The sequence below is a fragment of the Gracilinanus agilis genome, chromosome 3 (assembly GCF_016433145.1).
Source record: "Gracilinanus agilis isolate LMUSP501 chromosome 3, AgileGrace, whole genome shotgun sequence".
In the NCBI taxonomy this organism is placed as follows: Eukaryota; Metazoa; Chordata; class Mammalia; order Didelphimorphia; family Didelphidae; genus Gracilinanus; species Gracilinanus agilis.
Window position 1 is genome coordinate 165,167,275 of NC_058132.1, and position 18,507 is coordinate 165,185,781.

The following is an 18,507-nucleotide window of genomic DNA, read 5'->3' on the forward strand; positions in this document are numbered from 1 at the left end:
GAAGAGTCCCCATTACCAAATGTACAACAAGTGATCAACCATTCTCCTTAAAGACCTTCAGTGAATTCCTTATTTCTTAAAGCAGCTTGTTCTGTTTTTATATAATTTTAACCAGGTTTTTTTTTTTCCTTGACATCAAACCTATTTGTCTTTTTGCAATTTCCACTCATTATTCTTAATTCTGCCCTTTCAGAGTTAAGGTTAGCATTAGTATTGGCAGATTTGAATTGGGGGTTTGGGGGGAGGCAGGCAAGTCAAGACAAAGACCAGGGCCAGGTACAAGGGCAAGTCTAAAGGATCAAGGTTAGAGAATTTGACTCCTGTCTCTTTCTTTAGTACTTCCAAGGAGATTAGTCCCTGTAACTGGGCCAGGCAGGAAGCAACGATTTCCTCAATGCTGCTTCCCTCTTAGGACAGGATTTATGGTTACAAACAACCGGTGCCCCGCCCAGCCATCCTCCTCCCTTTCCTCTTCCCCCCTCCCTCAATGAGCTCAGAGCAGCCGAACGCATTGCATGGGATAGAAGGGTCTAATAGACCCAGGGGTCCTTTGGGCCTTGTATGGAGAACTGAGACCAGGAATGAACCCAGAAAGAATGAAAGTCCCAGAGACCTGTTTGTCCTTGTCTCTCCTGCTCCTGTTTATCACAGGTGAGTCTAGATTGATGGAAAGGGTCCCCTCTTCACCTTTCTTCCCTTTCTTTGTTCTATCTAGTATACTTGCCTTTTGATTAAACCCTACTGAAGAAGAGAGGTGAAGGATTCTACTGCTCTGCTTGGGGATATGAAGAAGAATATATGGCCTACTTGGCTCTCTGACAACATGAGGGAGATGGGGTAGAAAGGTTTATAACTCAGGGATTTGGGGACTTGATGTATCCTGAGTAAAAGCACATAGATGAAGCTAACATTCAAATGAGAACTATAGTCGTTGTAACATCTTAGGAGTCCTCAAATGAAGGACCCTGAGCTAGACTCTATGGCCAAGGACTTCCCATCCCAAATCCTTCTCCATCCTGAGGGCCTGTCCATCAGATGTTTGACCCTAGCTAGGCTAAGCTGCCATGTTTCAGACCAATCTCCTTCCACCTCTTCCAAGGGCTTGGAAATGAGAAGTCGTTGAGCATTCCATCTCCCTTCCAACCTCCTTGGCCCAGACCACCTTCCTTCCTCTTGCATCTCACAGCCAAGAGCCAGAACTGCCCTGACCAAGACTTTAAATCAGGCCTGGGATCTCTACCTGTGAGTCTAGTAACCCATAGCTATTAACAAGTATTCTAGGATCTCTAGAATACTTTTTTGTTTGTGAGGGCCAATGCAAGAAAGATACCTCAGGGAGAGAGGATCTTGAGAGTAGGGGAGAGTCTGGAAATCAAAGGATTGCTAAAGGGGGGGGGACATGGAGGTCTATTTGGTGGGGACCCTACATTTGGAAACAAGGCGGTTTGACTGAATGAATGAAAAGGTTAAATGATAAATAGGGAATTTTTCAATAGCATTTGGAGGGAATAACAGCTAATATAGAATCTTGTGGGAGTAGGAATGATTCCAGAGTAGGAAGGTAAGTTGGGAGTCCTATCTTTTCCCATATCTTCTACCACCTTTTCCCACAGCCTTTCATACTAGTTTCCAGCTTCAAGGCCAGGATGTGGTAGCAGTGGTAGGGGAGCAAGTAGTTTGAGAATTTGGATCACTCTAGGCCCAAGGTCTCCCAGAGAAAGGATGGATAGCCTTTGGTGCCAGAGTCATGATATTATTGGTAATTTAGGTCACAGACTCTGAAGGAATTCTGATGGATTCACAGCAGTGCAAGGAATCTGCCCCCCCCCCAGTCCCTCTTCATTTTTGCCAATTAAACCAGATAAGCACCCCATTATACTATCATCCCTTAAATATACACTGGATTTTTATTTCTGCTCTAAATGTCTCCTATCTCACACATCTGCCTTTCTATCCCCTCCTTAGCTGTCAAGCATAGTTCAACTTTATTCAAAGATTTACTGACAAGGAAAGTATAAAATTTAGAATGTGAATAGTAGGGTTCAAGAATGATCACATTGCTCAAAAGTCAACTGGCTGGCAAAAATTTCCCAACACTAAATTTCCTAATAAAATCTAGTCTCCTGATCATTTTATTCAGGTCTTGGTGCTAGTATATTCATGGCTTCTGTTATATTGGAATAAAAAACCTTCATCCTTTGAGGCAGTGCAATAAAATGGAAAGCATGCTAGAGCTACCATCAGGGAACCTGGACTCAAATCTTGCCAAATTCCAAGTCTTTGGAAAAGTCACTTATCCTCTCTGGCTTCAGATTTTGTTTTCATTTATACAGTGAAAGGGTTGGACTATACAATCTCTAGTATCTCTTTCCATTCCAAATCGTTGAGCCCATAAGGCAAGGAAGTATTCTCCCATTCTCAAACTTAGAAAGACCTACCATAAAACTCAGACCAATCCCTTAGCTCCTTGTGCCATCTGGCCTGCCTCACCATGACAGCACGTTAGTGTTATAATAAGCTGTATGCCCCCAATGAAAGGGTATGGGACGCTGATATGCGGTTCAACTCCAGCAAACCATCTATACTTACACCATCCTCTTTCAATGTAAATGAAATCATAACAAAGACTATCATTATACCTCTTCCCTACAAAGTATCAGAAAAATTTACATAGCCAACAACTTATTACAGAAAATATTAATTACCATTTCTCTCTAAAATTCATAACAAAGTAAAACTATATATATATATACATATATATACATATATATATATAGAGAGAGATAAGTATATATAGCTATCATTTCATCCTTATTAACTTCTTGCACTTAGTAACCATTTCACAGCTACACTGAGGACTTTAAAGAGTAGATTAGTTAGCAGACAAATATAGGAACAGTAGACACACATTTTAGAATATCCCCAAACCTTCTCAAGCCAGTTTCTTTTAGTCTTAGGCTCTCCCTTCATTTCTCTCTCTCTCTCTCTCTCTCTCTCTCTCTCTCTCTCTCTCTCTCTTTCTATTTTGGGGAGCAGACACTGGAGGGGAAAATGGAAGGGAAGTCCCAGAGGCTGGACTTTCAAAATTGCTCCTTAAAACTAAAGATGTAACTCCCACAGACTCATGTTCAAATGTATATGGCACCTCCTCTGTACTATCTCCCCTACTTATACTCACACTTTGGTATTAGATACCCAAGTTGATGTTCAGCATCCCTACTGGACATATTGTTTAATTGGGCTTTCTTGGGTTGTTCCACTCTGCAGTTTAACTCTACATTGCCAGAACTAGTCATTTCTTATAGGAAAATAGTATTCCATCACAATAATATACCTCAATTTGTTCAGCCATTCCCCAGCTGATGGATATTCCCTTCAATTTCCAAATCTGTGCCACCACAAAAAGAGCCTCTATAAATATTTTGTACAGATAGGTCTTTCCCCCTTTTCTTTCATCTCTTTTTGGATCTCTCTAATGCTAGGTTAAAGGGTTTTATAGTTCTTTGGGTATAATTACAAATTATTGTCCAGAATGGCTGGACCAACTTACAACTCCATCAACAATGCATTATTAAGAACAACTAGGTGGCTAGTGGATTGAGAGCTGTGGCCAGAGATAGGAGGTTCTGGGTTCAAATCTAGCTTCGAATATTTCCTAGCTGTGTGATTCTGGACAAGTTGATTAATCACCATTGCCTAGGTTTTACCACTCTTCTGCCTTGGAACTAAAATTGAAAGTTAGATTTTAAAACAACAACAACAACAACAAAAATCCAATGCATTAGGGTCTCTATTTTTTCACAGCCCCTCCAGCATTTTTTCCCTTTTTTCTGTCATATCATCTAATAGCAGTGTGAAGTGGCACTTCAGAGTTGTTTTAATGAGCCTTTTTCTGATCAATAGTGATTTGGAGCATTTTTTCATATTATCATTAATAGTTTTGATTTCTTCTGTCAAAAACTGCCTATTTGTATCCTTTGACCATTTTGTAATTTGGGGAATAAATGGCTCTTATTTGTGTAAATTTGACTTAGTTCCCTAAATAGTTGAGAAATGAGGCCTTTATAAAAAATTTACTATATATAAAATATTTTAAAATATTACTTTATTGTCTATAGCACCTTTTAGCAAAATACAGTTTCCCTGGCTATCCCTTAATTAGGCCCATTTTTGCTTTTGCTATGTCTGAGATCAAAATGGTGCCTTTTTAACTTGCCTTTTTAACTTCAGCTAAAAGCATAATAGATTCTATTCTAGCCCTTTATTTTAACTCTGTGTATGTCTTTCTGTTTTAAGTGTGTTTCTTCTAAATATGTTATTGGATTCTGGTTTCTAATTCATTCTGCTATTGGCTTCCATTTAATGGATGAGTTTATTCATTCGCATTCATAGTTGTGATTAATAACTATGCATTTCCCATCATTCTATTTTCTTTGTTTCTGATTGCTGCCTCCTTTAACCTGTTCTGCCTTTTATCACAGCCTGTTTTTTTATCTCCTTCTCCTCCTGCTTCTCTGTTGGGTAAGATAGATTTCTATACACAATTAATTACATATACACATATATGTATATATATTCTTCCTCTTTGAACCAATTCTGATAAGATTGAGACTCAAGCATTGCCTATCAATCCCACTTCTCCCCTCCACTGTAAAAGCTTTCCCTTCCATGGCTCTTTTACATGAGATTATTTTCTCCATTCTTCCTCTCCCTTCTCTCAATGCATTTTTCTTTCTCATCTCTTTTTTTATATCATTCCAACATAACTGATTCACAACCATGCCCTCTATGTGTTGTTGTTTGGTCATTTCAGTCATGCCCACTTTTCATTACTCTATTTGAGTTTTCTTGGCAAAGATACTGGAATAGTTTACCATTTCCTTCTACAGCTCATTTTTACAGATGAGGAACTGAAGCAAACAGGATTAAGTGACTTGTCCAGGTCACATAACTAGGAAATATTTGAGGATAGATTTGAACTCAAGTCTTTCTGGAAAGACTCCAGGCCTGGCACTCTATCCACTCTACCACCTGGTTGCCCTATCTATGTAGATTCCTTATAACTGCCCTAATAATAATAAAATTCTTAGGAGTTACATGTATCATCTTCTCACATGGAATGTAAACAGTTTAACCTTAATTGAATCCTTTATGATTTCTCTTTCATGTTTGTTTTCTTATGCTTCTCTTGAGGTTTGTCTTTGAATGTCAAATCTTCTATTTAGCTCTGGTTTGGGGGGAATTTTTTTTGAGGGGGGAGTCAGGAATGCTTGAAAGTGCTCTATTTCATTAAGTATCCATTTTTCATCCAGAAGGATCATATTAAGGTTTGATGAGTAGGTTATTCTTGGTTGTAATCCAAGTTTCTTTGCCTTTCAGAATATCATATTCCAAGCCCTCCACTTTAATATGCAAGCTGACAAGTATTGTGTGATCCTGATTATGGCTCCACAATATTTGAACTGTTTCTTTCTGGATACTTGCAAGGCTCTTTGGCCTGGGAGCTTTGGAATTTGGCTAAATAGTTTTTATTTGGGGATCTTTTTCAAGAGGTAATTGGTGGATTCTTTCCATTTTTCTTTTACCCTCTGGAACTAACATATCGTGGAAGTTTTCCTTTATAACTTCTTGAAATGTGATACCTAGGATCTTTTTTTTGGGACATGGTTTTAAGGAGTCCAATAATTTTAAAATTATTTTTCCTCAATCTATTTTCCAGATCACTTGTTTGATGAGATGATATTTCATATTTTCTTCTGTTTCATCATTTTTTGGACTTTCCCCACTAAAACCCTTACCTTCTGTCTTGGAATTAATACTGTATATTGGTGCCAAGGCAGAAGAGTACTAAGGGCACGGAAATTGGAGTTAGGTGACTTGCCCAGGGTCACATAGCTAGCAAGTGTCTGAGGTCAGTTTTGATCCCAGGATCTCCCATCTCAAGGCCTGGCTTTTTTATCCACTGAACCACTTAGCTCTCCCCATTCTTTTGACTTTTAAAAAATTGTTCTTGATGTCTCATAGAGGCATTGGCTTCTACTTCCTCGATTCTAATTTTAAAAAAATATTTGCATCAGTGAATTTTTGTCTCTTTTACCATTTGGCCAATTCTGTTGTTTTTTTAATTGTTATTTTCTTTAGTATTTTTATGCCTCTTTTATCAAACTGTTAATTTTCATAATTTCTTTTTGCATCACTCTCATTTCCTTTCCTAATTTTTCCTCTACCACTCTTATCTCTTTAACTCTTCCAAGAATTCTCATTGGGTTTGTATCTGATTTGCTTTTTTTCCTTTGAGGTCTTGCTTACAGCTATTTTCACATTGTTGTCTTTTTCTGAGTTTTATTGGTCTTCCCTGCCACAATAGTACCTTTTTCTGGTCAAGTTTGTTAGTTGGTTGGTTGGTTGCTCATTTCCCCATCCTATTTCCTGGCTTTGACCTTTTTTGTTAAAGTTGGGCTCTGCTCACCTGAGAATGTGGAGAAACATCATCCCAAGCTTCAGGCTTTTTTATGTTGCTACTTTCAGAGCTCATTCTGGAGGACTGCAAGTTTTTGGTGCTTCCAAGGTGATGTGAGCTGAGGAAAGGTATATGTTCTGGTTTTTGCTCTCATCTTTACCAAGGAATAGTCCCTAACTGACTGCAGCAGCAAGTGCTAGCACTCTTCTTGACCCTGGAATTTTGACCAGATCTCCTGCTCTCCTATGGCTTTAAGATAGTGCTCCTCTCCAATCTGAATCTATTACCCAGAACTAGGTATGGGTACTAGAGTTGCCAAATAGTATCAGGTCCTCCATCCAGTGCCAGCAAAGGGATTTCTATACATTTCTTTCTGACAAATTGTCTGACCCCCTTACCATCTCTGAGATGAGAGCTCCCAAAATCGCTACTGCTTTTGCTTTAGCAAAAGGACTATGTGCTTCAGGTTGACTCCCACCTTGGTGTCAAAATTTCTCCTGCTGGTACCCTAAGTTGTCTTAAGCTGGAAAGCTATCTTACTGGTTCTTCCACTACAAAATTTGATTTGAGCCATAATTTTAAAGTTATTTGGAGGAGAACATTAGGAGAGTTTAGCTAGGTTGCTACCTCTACTCCACCATCTTGGCTCCATCCCACTTCATAAAGTTATGACTTTGTACTTTGTTGGTATATTAATACCTTGTATATTTGGTTATTCTTCCTTTACTTTCTCTGATTCTTTCAAGCTGGAGGAGGGAAAAGGGAAACACCAAATCCTCTTCCCCTCTAAACATATACATGCACACAAATTTGTAACACAACCAAAGAGAGCCTCCTTTGGTGAATCTTCATCCAAGTCATACCTCCTAACCATGGGTATCCCTTTTCTTCTGGGTCCTCTTTTCTTCCCACTTTATACCATTTCATTTGGTGATCTCATCAGGTCTCACAGATTCATTTCTAATCTCTATGCTGACGATTCCTACACTTTCTTAACCAACCTTGACCTTATTCCTAACCTCCAATCACAAATCTCTGTCTATTAGATATCTAGAAGTGGAAGTCTCATAGACATCTTAAAAATCAATTTATTCAAAACAAAACTCATTATCTTCCCCACCCCATCCCCCAATGCTTCCTCTCTCCCTAACTTTCCTATTACTGTCAAAGGCACCAACATCTATCTTCCTAGTCACTTAGGCTCAAACCCCAACTGTTATTTCCTCACTCTCTAACCCCTTCCCCAAGCCAATGTATTCTTTCTTCATAACATCTCTCCTATATGGCTCTTTCTCTCCTCTGACACTGCCACCTTTGGGCAGGCTCTCATCATCTCATACCTGGATTATTGCAATAGTTTTCTATTTTCTCTGTTTCAGGCCTTTGCCAGCTCTAGTCCATCCCTTATGTAAGTGTCAAGTTCGCCCTCCGAAAGTGAAGATCCAGGATCAAATAAAAAATTGTCTTTCATTCAAGGCCTTTCATAATTTGGCTCCTTTATAACTTGGTTCCATTCTTTCTACATCAAACTCCTACTTCCTATCCCCCATGTACTAGTGACATTGACTTCTTTGATGTTCCTTGCTCAAAACATTCTGTCTCCAGACTGGATGTTTTCCCTGGCTATACCCATGTTTGGAATTCTCTTCCTATTCATCTTCATCTCCTGTTCTCCCTCTGAGGCCTTGATAAAATACAATCTTCTACAAGAAGCATGTTCTGATCCCCCTTAATGCGAATGTCATTATTTTGTTGATTTTCTCCAACTTGTCTTTGACAGAGTTTGTTTCTACTTTGTTGTTTGCATATTCTCTCCTCTATTAGGCTGTGAGCTCCTTATGAATAGAGACTAATTTTTTGTTTAATTTGTGTTGTTGTTATTTTGCCTTTATTTCTATTTTTAGTGTTTAACACAGTACTTGGCACATAGTAGCATAGTTCTTGGCACACGATTAAATGCTTATTGACTGTCAGACCCCATTCCCACCTTTGTCCACAGAGATTACTAGAGGATTAAACAAAGAGGAGCAATGCAGTGATTCCTGTGTATGTATGTGTGTATGCGCGTGCAAGAGTGTGCACCTGCTTGTGCTCCATGCACATAGCAACCAAGTCAGTAGGACAGAGGGAAAGCTGAGCAGTTTGGTGGTTGTTTGAGGTGAAGGGATGGGTGAAAAGGTCTATGGAGAATAAGAAGCTGAGATAGCAATTGTGTGAAATCAGAGGTTAAGGTCAGGATGAATGGGGAAAGGGGGTCAAGGGTTAAATTGAATGGAGTGAGGATCTGTTATTAAGGGGTTTCTTAGAGAGAGAGAGAGAGAGAGAGAGAGAGAGAGAGAGAGAGAGAGAGACAGAGACAGAGACAGAGACAGAGACAGAGACAGAGACAGAGACAGAGAGAGACAGACAGAGAGAGAGAGAGACAGAGAGAGAGACAGAGAGAGACAGAGAGAGAGAGACAGAGAGAGAGAGAGAGAGGAGAGAGAGGAAAGAGAAAGAGAGAGGGAGAGAGAAAGAGATACATACAAAGATAGATAGACTGATACAGAGCTTCTGGGTATATGAGGACTCAGAACATGTGTATGAGATGAAGGATTGAGATTGGGATGTATGTGAGGTGAGGGGCTGAGTTTGTATGTGAGAGGGAGCATCTCTGTAATCAGCGAGTCTTTGTGGAACAATTGTCTAGGTGAGAAATGTGGGAAGTTGAAATCTCTTGGGTCCCAATATATGGAGAATGAAGAATGATGATGAAAGAAAAAGATTTCTGTAGGGTTAAGGCTTTAGGCTAAAAGCAAAAAAGGGGTTGGGAGGGAGGCCAAGAAGTTGAGAGGGTAGTTGTAGTTTCTTCAAATGACTGCTCCCTCTTCTCTCCCATTTGGGCTCCATTCCATCTCTTCTCCCCCTATAGAATCTCTGGTCCTGGCTGAGCCCCTGGAGCTGCTGGCTATGCATGTCCAACTGGAAAATGTGACTCTTTTCTCTACTGACCAAACGCCTGGCCCAGTTGTATGGCTAACTTGGAAGGTAAAAAGGGTGATGAAATTAAGCAATGTTTTTGGAAAAATAAAGAAAAGCAATGCAATGAGACCTTAAAATCTTTAATACCAGGGTTTTCCTGTGGCTTCTTAATTCCTTACCTTTTTCTATAGGCAAGTGGCCCTGCTGCTCCTGCAAAGGTCTATAAAGCCCTGTTCCGGGCCCGGCAATCTGCAGCAGGGGAGGTAGCAGGGCAGCCAGATGGCCAATGGAGTGAGTCCTTGCTGATGGGTAGACAGAGTGCAGAACTTCGGGGCCTTAGCTGGGGCTATGATTATGAATTTAAGGTGAGGCCATCTTCTGGTTCAGCCCAAGGCCCTGACAGCAACGTTCTCATCTTGAGGTTGCCAGAGCAAGGTAAGTTCCACATCTCCCAATGACAACACCCTTTTGACATCACGTAGGGACCCTCCAGCTCCTGACCTGGAATCTTTCCTAGCTTGCTCTAGAACAGTGGTTCCCAAACTTTTTTGGCCTACTGCTCCCTTTCAAGAAAAAATATTACTTAGCGCCCCCTGTCACATACTATCACTGCCCCCTTACAGTTATTCACCGCCCCCAAATGCACCTGTGGCATCACCGCCCTCCTGGATCACTGCAGCACCCACCAGGGGGTGGTGGCACCCACTTTGGGAATCACTGCTCTAGAACCTCCCATGCTATTCCCTGTATGCCCATCCCTCTCAGGTTGCCAGAATGTTAGGTTCTACTCTTGAGGTGGCTTTTTCCCAGGACAAAGTCACTGTGGAAGAAGCCTCTGCTCCTGCCCAATGTGCTCAGGACCTCGTGCCAGCTTCTTTGGAGTTCTCTGCTCTTCAAATTTTTTTAATTCTGTTCCATTTTCCACAGCCCCAGATACCTCTCACAATATCCCTCAATGACTCACTTCTTTTCCTTCAGTGCCCAGTGCCCCACCTCAGGCTGTTACCCTGAACCCTGGAAATGGCAGTGTCCTGGTCAGCTGGGATCCACCTCCACCTGAGACTCACAATGGCATTATCCGTGGCTACCAGGTACACATTTCCCCTACCCTCATTCCGCAAGTCCCCACACTCCTTGATTCACATTGCCCCAGCTAGCCAGGCCATGCCTAGAGTTCTCCAAACTTATGGTGGGGGATGTGGAGAAGAAAGAAGGGCTATCAGAGATGGCACCTAGAAACAGATACAGATCCATGATTTCATAGATGTCAACATTTCCTCCATTGGTGAAGACTAATCAATTACTTTAGATCTTAAAGGGACCTTAGAGAGCCTCTACTCCAGTCCCCTCATTATTCAATGAGGAAATTGAAGCCAAGAAACATGGAGCAACATTCCCAAAGTCACATAGCTAGCTAGTGGCAGAGCCAAGACCAGGACTCAGGTCTCCTGCCTCCAAAGTTGGTGATCTTTCCAACTAACTACTCCAGGCAGTCTCTGTATGGAACAGGAAGAAAACATGGCTAGAAATAAGGATTCTAGCCATGTTTTTGAAGCCCCCCAAACACCTTAGGCAGTGGCCTTCCTCCTCTCCTATCCTTCCCATCCTATGCTATGTATGGTTAACATGGGGGAAGTCTCTGTTGGCAGGAGAATCATAGGGTTGGCATCAGAGAAGTTGGAAGAGATTTCTCAGGATAATAAACAGCTAGGTTGATCCCGAGTATACAATCTGACTTCAGAGTGTAGGACTCAGACCCTTGAAGATTTGAGAAGGGCACTTTGCCTACTGCTACACTGTATCCTTAGGTCTGGACCTTGGGCAATGCCTCACTGCCCCGTGCCAACTGGAGCGTGGTTGGTGGTCGCACTCAGCTGGAGATTGTAACTGGAATGCCTGGTTCCTATTGCATTCAGGTGGCAGCGGTCACTGGAGCTGGGGCTGGGGAGCCCAGCAGTCCTGTCTGCCTCTCCTTAGGTCAGAGCAATATCTATCTTCTGGTAGACATCCCTCTACCTCCCCAAGCCTCCTTCCTTCCTTCCTTCCCTACTCTCACCTTCTTTTCTCTGTGTCCCAGCAGGCCCTTTTTGCCAGTCTTCCACATACCCTACATCCTTTCCTCTCCAGACCTTTCCTTTCCTTGCCATATAACCCCTCCCTCACCCCAAATCCTCCCCCAATGAACTCCTATATTCTCTAGAGAAGGCCAACCGAGCCGCACGAGATTCTGTGGGCCTGGGTCCCCCAACCCTGGAGCGGCTTCAAGAAGCACTGCGCCGGCCAGAGGTGATCGCTAGTGGCGGGGCTGTGCTCTGGTTGCTGCTGTTGGGGGCTGCAGTTTGTATTCACCGCCGGCGCAAGGCCAGAGCCCACCTAGGCATGGGTGAGTGAGAAGTTGGGAGCTGAGTGGCACAATGGCATGTAGAGAATGGACTAAATAAAGATAGGAAAGCTGGGTTGTGAGGAGCCAGTGGGCAGGAGGCAGGGGCTAGACAGGGATGTCCAGCCATCGGGTCCCTGGAATGCAGGATGAAGCTTTAGGAGAGCCACTAGAATTCAGTTTCTGTTTTCCCCTTCCTCAGGTCTATACAGATACACCAGTGAAGATGCCATCCTTAAGCACAGGTGAGAGAAGGGACCTGTGGGGAACTGATGGGGCAGAGAGTATATGCAACAGAAGAGTGGATGGGGTGTACCCTTCTTGCCCTGGATTTTCTCTGTCTGGCTACCAGTGAGTTTCAGATCCAGAAGACTGAATCTCACTATTTTTTACCATCCTGAGTACCAGCAGGGAAAACTGGGCCTCAGGTTCCTAGCTTCTCTACTGCTTCCAGAAAGCAGACTGGCATATGCTCAAATTAACTGCATTTGGGGTATAATGTCTGAAGTTTGAAATGGAAATTATGTTACAGAGTATCATTTCCCCCTCTGAAGTCTTTAAGTCAAGTAGCTTACGCTACATGTGCTATATTAAATATATGGCTAAGCCCTTTGGGCTCTATCTCCAGTGTATGAAAGTGGTCTAGGGTGAAGGTCCATCCCTGCCCATGATTCATGGAAACCTCACAGACCCCAGGCCAGAAGATCAGGGAGGCACCTCTAATTTCCCCCATTACATTACCATGTCCCAATCTATGCATTATTTAGGTTATCCGGGCCATGGTTAACTTGGCTAAGAGATTTCCAAGAGCACTGGATGTGGAATTAGAAAGACCTGAGTTCATATCCAGCCTCAGACATGTAATAGCTGAGTAATTATGGATAAGTCACTTTTCCTTTGCCTCAGTTTCTTCATCTGTAGCACCTCACATCCTTTATAAATCTTAAGATGCCATGTAAATTCTATTATTATTATCTCAATCTTTCCTAAGACTTTTAAGTCCTCATCCTGTCTTCCATCTAGCTTGTGATATTTTCAGTTCTTGTAAATGTATTCATCTCTGCTTCTCTTGCTCATCCTTACCTTCATTCTTGTGCTGATACTAGGACTTTTTCTTAAGGGATTTTTTTAATGCCTCCTAGATCTGGAGATTCTACTGTAGAAGGTAAGAGAATTCAGAACTGGAGGGGAGGTTTAGATATCATCTAATAATGAGATCACAGGAGCATAGCCTACAGATGAGGAATAAGGCCCAGAGGGATGAGTGACAAGATCACACAGGTAGTATAAGGAGCAGAGATGACTCAGATTCTCCCAATATCAAGAATGGTGAGGGGCAATGGAGAAGGAACTGAGCCTTGTGGTTAAGAACAGTCAAAAACATCCTTCCACAAATGTATCTTCTGGCTCTTAGAACTGGAGCCGTGAACTGAAGCCTTGGTTAGCTGGGACCTAACCCCATTTTGTGTTTCTGATTTCTCTAGGCTAGACAGAAGTGACTCTCCCTGGCTGGCAACCACATGGCGATCCACCTCTGGCTCTCGGGATCTCAGCAGCAGCAGCAGCCTTAGCAGCCAACTGGGAGGAGACACTAGGGATACGTTAGACTGTCGGCGTTCCTGTAAGCTCCCCCTCTCTAGACTGGGACCCTCTATTCCCAAAGCAAGGGCTTGGGTGATAGAATCAAAGCTTCAAGGAAAATTGAACTGGAGGAATGGGGGTAGGGGAGCTAACCTTAATGCTTACCTCTTCTCATTGCAGTGATTTCCTGGGATCCTCGAAGCCCTGGTGTCCCTCTTCTCCCAGACACCAGCACCTTTTATGGCTCTCTTATGACTGAGATTTCCAATGGCCCTCTAATCCCCCCAGGCCCCAGGGCCCCACCTATCAGGCGGTTTCCACCTCAGCTGGCTAGGCTCTCTAATCCCTGGCCTAGTTTGGACAGTCTCTGCAATGCTCCAAGAATACCTTCTCCCCATCTCTCCTTGACTCCTACAGAAGCCTGGAGAATAGTAAAGAAGCAGGGTAAATTGTGTTCAAAGACAATGGCCTAAAGAAATAAATAGGGAAGAAGGGGGCTAATACAACAATTTTCACCAACTCTCTATCTTATCCAAAGACAAAAGTGGAGGGAATTGAGGTTTTTCTAGTTGTTAATGTCTAACTAAAGAAGAAGAAGAACACTAAGGGAAAAGTTTCCATTGAAGAGTCTCTAGTGCATGGAAAGAAGTTTACACAGATATCAAATGAAGTCCCCTGTTTCAATCAAGTCACTCTAGTCACAGGTTTTATTCTTATAAGAGACTGAGCGACATCTCAGGTCTGAAGATTGTCCTGACACAGATGATCCTCCTTACTGGTGTCAGTTGACCCATTATCTTGGTTGACTCTAACCTTGACTCTGCTTCCAAAGTCCCCTTAGACTTACCTAACATACATGGTCATTAGAGATTAAAAGCATTTTTTTTTTTTTGCATCGTGTGTGTGTATGTGGGGGGGGGAAGATATCGACAAGGGGAAGAGAATCAAGTAGGGAGTAGAGAGAAAGTGAGGATTAAAGACTTCTCAGGGTGGGCATGGGGACAATGTCTCTTTCTTTTCCTCTGATCCTTGATCCTTTGGAGATCATTTGGGATGAGTCCCAAGCTCCTCACATTCCCCAAACAGCTTCTCTGACCACTCCTTCTTTTTGCAGAGCTGCATCAGGCTAATAGTTCTCCTCTGCTCCGTGCCAATCACCCCGCAGGGCACTGGGCCTGGGAGCTGGCTGGTGCAAAGGACTTCAAGAACACTTCCCAAGTCCCAGGTAAGACCCTTTAATGTGATCTGAGAGGGGACAGAAATCATGGGTTTGGGCACCCACTATCCCACATCATGTGTTTCTCAGTTTACGATCCTTCCCTTTGAGCTTCAATACCCCAGTTATTGAGTAGGATCTGGTTTGGATTGTAGACATTTTAGGGAATCCCTACTCAAATACATGGAGGTTGTGTGTGTGTGTGTGTGTGTGTGTGTGTGTGTGTGTGTGTGTTCAGATTTATGGTGCTTCCACTCTGCTCCTGTGTTAAGAAAGGCCCTGCTACAGTATTCTAGTCTCCTATCCTCCAAACTCCTGATAACATTTTGATGCTTTTGGCTTCAAATTGCCATGCCCCTTTCTCCTTTATCTTACCTTAGAACAGTGTGAATTTCTTACGCAAGGACAATTTTCAAGGAGAAGCATAAGATCAGAAATTATGTATAGGCAGGGTTGCCAAAAATATATGCCCCATGGTGAGCTGTACTTTCTTCAAGTCTTATAAATGTGCCTTAATTAGTTGCTCAGTCCCTCTTGTGCTGCCAGAAGTGGGGCATCACCTTGCTAAGACCATAGATCTGCCTCCTAGCTGCCTTACCTCTCCTTTGTCTTCTCTGCTCCAAAGGACCATTCTCCCATCCAGAATGCCAAGAGTGAATAGGTGGCTCAGCTCAGCTTCTGCATGATGGGTTTGGCCTACTGGTTTGTTTCTAACCATAGCCACAGCCTATGCTGAAGTTCCTATGTACCCTGTGCACCCTGACACCAGGGCTCCTCTAATATTGTACTGGGTGACCTCAGCAACAATGTCTTCACCCTCTGACTTGTTCTAGAACAGGTACACGTCAAACTGATAATAAATATCCCAGAACCAAAAACACTCCCAAAGTTCATGAAGACACCTTATTTCTTCACAGGCTAGGGCCAGGGGCTGCTGGGGGCCCCAATGTCCCTCACACCCTGGCTTGTGCTCTCCAGGAGCTGTACCCCGTACTCTGGCTGCCTGGCGTGCCATTGGACCCCAGCTTCTCAACCCCAGGAATGAGCTGGCTTCGAGGCCCCTTCCCCCAGCACCCCCTTCTCCCATCCGAGGGGCTTCCACTAAAGGCCAACAGAATCAGTAAGAGAGAATGGGGGAAAAGATATCCGGAGCTTTAGCTCCTTGGGAAGTCAGGAGTAAGATGGAATTACCAGAGATCCTGAGGTGGGAAGGGACTAAAGCCATTGAGGGCAGAGAAGTAAAAGGGGGCCACGCTGACAAATCCATCTTCTTTCACTGACTAGATCCGGTAAAGACTTCATAGAGCCTCAGATTCCATCCTCCCTGCCCCTAGTGGCAGCCATCTCTCCCAGCCCCTTGGCCTCCTCCCTTTCTGGCCCCAGCCCAACCTCTAGCCGCCTGTCTAGCTCTTCACTGTCCTCCTTGGGAGATGAAAGGGATAATGTGTTGACCCCTGAAGATGTGGCCCTGTGCCTGGAGCTCAGTGAGGATGATGATGAGACCCCCAGGTGAGTGACTAGGGGAAGGTTGAGGACGGGGTAGTGGGCTGGGGGAGGTAAACAACAAAACTGGATTCCTTCTGAAACTCGCAGGCCCCTAACCGGTCATTTCATGGTTGTAATGTAATGAAATGGAGACTTTTGAACCCTCCTCTAAAGTCTGTTTGCTACCCTAACACTTTATCCCCTTCCAGGAACAGTGGGACTCCTGTCCGAAGGGCCCCATCACCACCTACCAGCTATGGCTATATCAGCATCCCATCAGCCTCTGGATTAGGGGAGGTGGAGGGGAATGCAGGTGGAGCGGGACCAGAGGGAGGCATTCTGCTATGTCCACCTCGCCCCTGCCATACCCCTACACCCAGTGAAGGCTCTCTGGCAAACGGTTGGGGTTCAGCCTCAGAGGACAATGCCTTCAGTGCCAGGGCCAGCCTTGTCAGCTCCTCAGATGGTTCTTTTCTTGCCGATGCCAACTTTGCTCATGCCTTGGCTGTGGCTGTGGATAGCTTTGGCTTTGGCCTGGAGTCCAAGGATCATGACTGTGTCTTCAGTGGTATGTTCCTCTGCCCTTTAAGTATCTTCAAAGTGATACCTCTTCTTCTTCTGATCATCTTCTAACTCCACTGGGAGGGTAACAAGCAAAGAATTCCAGATTCTTGAACCTAGTTGTTATTCTATCTCCCTATCTCCAGGTCTTTGAACTCAGACAAATGTGGACAGTGGTTTCTTTTCTCAAAGATCTGCAAGAAAATTATTCTAAAGTCTTCCGTTAGTTACTTTCTTCTAATGTTTCATACCTTTTCATTGCCAGCATGTTCTGTTTTCTTTCTAACTTCAGTTTCTCCAGCTGAAGTGTCTAGTATTTCCTCTTTTTCTGAACTCAAGGAAGACGGAATTGGCCCATGATATACCAAACAAGATGTAGATAATTCTTTCCATGTCACTATCAGACAACTCAGGATTCTTTATATCCACCCACCCAAGGTCTCTTATTCCATCCATTCTGACACTGAGACCTTCGGCAGAGTGCCAAGTACTAACTGAGGGACACCTTTCTAATATCTTGTTCATTCCCATCAGATTTCTCTCCACCTCCTTCACCTCAAGATGACTTTGCCCTTACTTCTACCCTGACCCTGCCAGTGTGGGAGTGGAGTTCAAATTGGATTGAAGAGATGGAGAATAAATACAGTCATCGGCTATGTAGGGGGCTACCTTCTTCTTCCCCTGAGATGGAGAAGGGTCCATCCAGAGGGAGGCAGAAGACTGGCCCTTTTGTCCCTAAAACCCATGGTGAGTGTCTTTGTGGAATAGGGGAAGAAAGTAGTCGAGGCAGGGAGAAAGTATTACTCTTTGAGCGCAAAGTGGGTACCCCCTGGAAGTGAACAAATAGCAATGCCAACCCCATTTTAATTCAACTTCTTCATCTCTAGACTCTTGATTGGGAAAATGAAAGTCCCTAGAAATGGTGTGGAAGCTGCTGCCTATCTGCCTTCAAATATGGGGACATGGATATTTGAAGTCTCTCCAGTGTTCTTCCACTTTCTGTGACTCAAGATGCAACCCCTTTTCAGAGGTTCAACAGAGTTTCTCCCCTCCTGGGACTAAGGAAATAGAAACACACAACTGGAGACCCTTAGGGGTCAGGAACAAACTCTGCATTCCTAACCATGCTTTCTAGTCTGGTCCCTGAATCTAGACATCTCTTCTGGAGGAATAGACTCTCCTATATTTGCCCTTGGGATCAGAGTAGTGAGTAAAATGAGTTTCTTTTGTGGAACACAATGAAGGGCTATTAGGATAGAGGGAAGAATGGATCATCTCAGGCCTTCACTTCATTCCCATAGATCCTCACTGCCTCCTTCCTACTGGGACTACAGGTAACATTGTTTTTCCTTCCCAGGGCCGGCCATCCTCCCAGGTCAAACCATGTTCTCCCTCCCTTCCCTTTCAAACTCGCCTCCCATCTCACCCACCCCAAGTGTAAATAAAGAGAAATGTTGCTTGAACCATTGAAATTCTATGCTAGTGATAAGGGCTAGAGCTGGGGTAGGCAAGTATGGCTCTGGAGCCATATCAGGTTCCACCTCCTGACCAGCCAGTCTAGACAGAGCCCCAGGATGTGCCCCAGGGGGCCCTTCAGCCCCGACCCATATTCCAGTGCCTTCCACCTCCATCCTCCTCCTTCTGCAGGCGTTTATGGCTCTCACAGCCAAAAAGGTTGCCGACCATTGGGCTAGAGCATGGGGACCAAGATCAGGAAAATGTGGAATGAAGAGGTGGAAAGCAAAACTCTGGGAAAGATGGAGAAGAGCTTGACTTAGCCCTTAGAAAATGGGACAGATTTCCATAAATCAGTATTATCTAAGTCTGGGTTGTAGGAAAGGATTGGGAGTGGGGACATAGCTT

General features: G+C 43.7%; 1 protein-coding gene across 1 annotated transcript; it reads left to right on the top strand.

The window, feature by feature from the left end:
• The first annotated feature begins 515 nt into the window (after positions 1-515).
• On the top strand, positions 516-18,107 carry ROBO4 (roundabout guidance receptor 4). The gene is given in 15 exon segments (XM_044668352.1): positions 516-651; positions 9,372-9,487; positions 9,613-9,856; positions 10,400-10,512; positions 11,230-11,398; positions 11,622-11,804; positions 12,004-12,046; positions 13,286-13,422; positions 13,563-13,826; positions 14,497-14,607; positions 15,577-15,718; positions 15,883-16,107; positions 16,293-16,651; positions 17,179-17,391; positions 17,532-18,107. Coding segments are annotated over 15 exon segments (2,463 nt in total). The 3' UTR covers positions 17,540-18,107.
• The last annotated feature ends 400 nt before the right edge of the window (positions 18,108-18,507 follow it).